Source organism: Arachis ipaensis, chromosome B06 (assembly GCF_000816755.2).
Source record: "Arachis ipaensis cultivar K30076 chromosome B06, Araip1.1, whole genome shotgun sequence".
NCBI classification, from domain to species: Eukaryota; Viridiplantae; Streptophyta; class Magnoliopsida; order Fabales; family Fabaceae; genus Arachis; species Arachis ipaensis.
In genome coordinates, this window is record NC_029790.2 from 122,952,932 (window position 1) to 122,957,750 (window position 4,819).

General features: G+C 34.2%; 1 protein-coding gene across 4 annotated transcripts; it reads left to right on the top strand.

The window, feature by feature from the left end:
• Positions 423-3,322, top strand: LOC107605085 (surfeit locus protein 2). 4 transcript variants are annotated; one of them, XM_021104940.1, is made up of 6 exons: positions 423-624; positions 729-979; positions 1,385-1,503; positions 1,666-1,983; positions 2,771-2,822; positions 2,961-3,322. In XM_021104940.1, the coding sequence occupies exons 2-6, from the start codon at positions 747-749 to the stop codon at positions 3,040-3,042; spliced, it is 804 nt and encodes a 267-aa protein (XP_020960599.1). In that variant the 5' UTR covers positions 423-624; positions 729-746; the 3' UTR covers positions 3,043-3,322. The 4 variants fall into 4 exon arrangements, with proteins under 4 accessions (XP_020960599.1, XP_016162313.1, XP_020960600.1 ...); XM_016306827.2 differs by having other exon boundaries at positions 1,406-1,503; XM_021104941.1 differs by having other exon boundaries at positions 441-624; positions 732-979.

A 4,819-nucleotide genomic window follows, 5' to 3' on the forward strand; every position in this document is an offset into this window, starting at 1 on the left:
ATTTTTTTTTGCCTTATGTGACCATCATTCCTCAGTCATCACAATTTACAACAAAAAAAAAACTATTTCAATGTTAGCTACTTTAAATCAACTACAAAAGTCCTCTTTGTATTTGGGCTATATAAAACGAAAATACCTCATCCAAAAATTGCATTATTAAATAGCCCACGTCCACAATCATAAACCCAAAAAGCCCAACCATGAATCTAGGTAATAATTAATATAATCACTTTTTAATTATCAGATAAACACCAACTTTAATCTAGCCAAACTGACTGCAAAAACACAGACTTTGTCTCCTGCAAGCACAAACCCCAATGCAGGTGTGGGTCTCTTTGCTCGACATCTTCTACCCCTAGCCTTACGTGCACAATCTTCCATTTGACAAGTGGACTTCTATACATGTAGAATATTCTGCCAATCTACACACTAGCAAAAGCCTTTTTTTTATATAATATCTTTTTTTTTTTTTTAAGCAATTTTCAATTTTGATACTTCGCCGTGGCCCTAGTCTTGGTCTTAACAAACCCTCCCTGTTCCTACAGCAATCGCCGCCGTTCCTCAAGCTTCGCCATCTGTCGTGGAGCTTCACCGCCGTCCGCAAGTTCATTGTCTCTCCTCCCGGTACTGTTTAATTACATTATTGTTGCTGCTGTTGTTGTTTAATTTCGTTAGTTCTTTAGGCGCAAATTAATTACCAATTTCTGATTGTTGTATTGTTTACCTAGAAGCTCGGAAAGAGGGATATGGCGACAGCTGAAGAGAGTGGGAAAGAGGAAGGGGCGAACCTTCTCGGGTCCCCGAGCTTCAGCGAGCTGGGAAATGGCCGTTTCAAGTGCGTAGAGACTGGTCACGAGGTCCTCTCCAAGGACATAGACTTTTACTCTCGCAGCAAAAAGTGCCGTTTGGGTCTCATCGATTTTGCATTGTCCAATCATAAACCACCTCTCAATATGTTCAATCAAGACCCTCTTTGCCGGTAATTAACCCCTTATCTTTCCTACTTTTTTCGATCAACACAATAAATAAACAATAATGCTATGTCTACACCAAATATTACCCGCTAAATCGACCACACTTACAGATTATATGTTGAAATATGAAATACAAATTGAAAATAAATTAAACAATACATATATTTATACACAAATACATACTGACTTATTTTTGGTGTGCATATAGTATTTTTGATAAACAAATAAATCAATAAAACATGAACTGAATATGTAAGGCATAATTTACTATGGAATTTGGGGTTTCTCTTGCCTATGATTGTGTAACTAAAAAAAAAATTGTGATAAATGTTCATATTTTATATTGTGGTATCTGTTTGAGTCTGTTGATTGTTGACAATTTAACGGTAAGTGATAACATAATAGCATAGCTTTTGCCTTTTTTGTTCCAGTTCAAAGGTGATATGTAAGCTAACTGGAGACAAGGTGAATAAGTCAGAGAAACATATCTGGAAGCATATGACTGGGAAGAGGTTCCTCAATAAGTTGGGTTAGTTGTTGTGTCTTTTGTCTCACTCGGTTTTTGGTTTGGATGATATGGAGTGAGATCTAGTGTTTGTGCTAGTGTTTGCGGAATATATGATTTGGGAATGCATATTAGTTTTATAATATGCTACGTTAACTGATGCATTATTAGCTTATATGTAAACAGAACAAGAGGAAGAGCAGAAGTTGGCAGGTCATGGAATGGAAGGCGTGGAATGCTCGGAGGAGCCCCAAAGTGCAGATAGGGGAAAAAAAGATAAGAAGAATAAGAAGAAGAAAAAGAAGGAGAAGAGTAAGGAGAAGGGGGTTGAAGAGATTATATCTGAAGTTAGGGATCCTTCTAATGAGGGCAGCTCCTGCGAAGAGGAAGATTTCTGGATGCCTCCTGTTGGTGAACGTTGGGACAATGACGATGGTGGAGATCGATGGGGCACAGATTCAGAGTTGGAGCAGGAAATTGAAGAGGGAGAAAGAGATATAACTGGTACGTGTACCGGTCAAATGATATTTAGTAACAAAAGAACTTCAACCTTGTTATTCAGTTTGAGGCCTGATGTTGAATTACTACTCATATTGATAATGATAAATAATTCACTTTGGTCAAGAGCACACCCAAAATGCATAAAAGAAGAAAGTAGAAATTGCATGAAAATCTTGATTAGAAACATTGACGATTTGTTGCAAGACATTACAAGGTCCTGTTGGGACACTTGTTAAGGATTTTCATAGTAGAATTTCTAAAGCTTTTTATAAAACATATGCATTGCAAAATATAGCATTTTAGATTTTCAGGAACTTTCTACATTAGACAATTTAAGAAGTGCCCTTAGGGTAAGTGTTAGTTAAACATTATCTACTGTTAGCAATTATTATTATCATGACAAAACTAGAAGGATGATACTAAATCATAACATCTTTTTTCCCTGCTAAAGAGGAATAGCATTCCAATCTCTCATGGCCTTTATAGGAGATAGAGGTTTAGCATCTAATTGTAGCCCATTAAACCTCTTGACCTGAAAATGTTATCGTTAAGGGTGCATACATTGCTCTTGAACCAATTATTCCAGTCATGGTGTATAATTCACAATGCCACAAATTCACCTCTCTACTGCTCCCAAAACAAACAAACCTAGTCAGCAAAAACTGATCTAAGGATAGAGGCATACCCAACACTCAGTTAATTGTTATTGTATTAATCATTCCTTACTATAAATTATAACGAGTGTTGGCATCTCTTAAGTTACTAACTGCGTTGATGAATTTTTTAATAGATGGTTTTCCTGATGATGAGGGATGCAGAGAGTCAGAAGAGTTATCATCAAGGTATTTTGCTTCCCTATGAATTTAAACAAAATAAGATAATTTCCGGTGTTTAGGACAAGTCAGTAACAAACAATAGTTCCAACTTTTCATCTTGTCCCAAGTATATTGTTGATTTCTGATCTGCTTCCCTACCTGTAGGACAAAAAGAATGTCCATAGAAGTTGGACCAAGCAGCTTTGCTTCAAGAAAGAAGAAGAGTAAGAAAAGCCATGAAACATAATATATTTTGGTAAGTTTAGTTTAGTTGGAGAGAAACTAGAGCAAGTTAGAACTTAAACAGCCAAAACCATCTCGTATCAAGATATTTACTTCAGCAGATGCGTGTGGCATTTTCTGAAGTTTATGATTTTGATTTCAAGTAAGCAAGCATTTGTATTATGAGATTGCCATTCTTGTTATGTTATTCCTTTAAATCAGTTATATCAGCTGCAACTATTTTGAGGAGGCTGAATTCTTAATATACTCCTAGTTAATAAACCTTACGTTTTATTTTAAGTTAATTAGCCTTTTCTATTACACTATTGTAGCTATAATCTCTGATGAGATGAAGGGTGATTTTGTTTGATTTTCAAACAAATAAGCTTACAACTTGTTTTCGTAAATCTTCGAAGGGAAAAAAATTGAAAATTTATAATGTTCTGAAATTTTGATTATTTTATAAAATTTGTACAAATATATGAGAGAATTTTTGTTAAGCTACTAGAAGTTTAGTAGTGACTAGTTTGGGTAGTATGCTTTAAAGTCTTTAAATTTTCAAACCTCATTGAAGGCACCCTATTTTGTACATTCATCAAGATTGTACTATATGTAGGGGCAAGGTGATTCTCTCTGGTCTTGTTACAGCAAATGGTGTCTGAATTATTATGGTGAATTACAGATTGTCGTGTTACACGCAATATTCTTAAAGTATACTTACCTTGATATTTAAGTTTATGATATTCGGTAATTTTATAAACTATGACATTGATTTCTCACAAACGTGATACTTGTTTTTTGTGTATAATAATGGCATTGTTCAATGTTGTTGGTTTTATCTTGTTTCCACGTTTGACCAGTTGATTGAACAATAACCAAACACCGCAGATGAAAGAACCATAGTTTGGTGGCGATTACATCAAAGCCTAACAATATGTAAAAGCCAACAGAATCACTTTATTGATGATCTTTCGTGTGGCTATTAATTTTGTCATCTTCTAGCATGTTATTAAAAATTGCAACATGCAAGTCACAGAAAACTTGCTTGCCATCCACTTTTATTACTCCACGTATCGTAAAACTTACACTGCTAAATTGCTAATCTTAAACGAGAAGCAAGAGTTGCCTATGATCGTAATTCGTACTATGGTTTTTAGTTTGCCTTTTTGGGAATTTATTTCCCCAATCTAATTTTAGTTAACAACCTAAAGGCTAACCTCTTAACATAAATTCCTAAGTTGGACCATCATAAAACAAATTATATGGTGAGTATAATAAGAAGCTAAGCAAACTATTCCATGAGATTCAATTCTCAACGAGGTGGGACTTGTACAGCTCCTTGTGCCCACAACTGGACAAAGACTTCCAGCATCTTGTGTAGGATGGTCTAGTAACAAGTCTTAGTCGGGATGTCATATAAAAATTAAATAGGCCAAACTGGTCTAAAAGCTATCTTAAGATATTAGAGTAGTCTCACACGTGTAAAAGTTATCAAGTTTTAAAAACTATTTAAGTTTTTCTTTAGACATTAATAAATTAATAATGAAAATTACAATTGACCATATGAATTGGAAAATAAAATTGAAATGAAGTAAGTAATCATGTGAATCTAATTAAATCAGTGCTGCTGTATGTAAAAGTGAACCCCAAAATTGCGCACCCTCTTTTGCCTTTATTATTATTATTATTATTATTATTATTATTATTCTCAATTTAGTCATCTTCTTCGCTTCCTTTTTAATTGAAAAATTATTTAATAAAATCATATAGATAAAGTTAAGTGAGTTTAAATGTAAAAAATA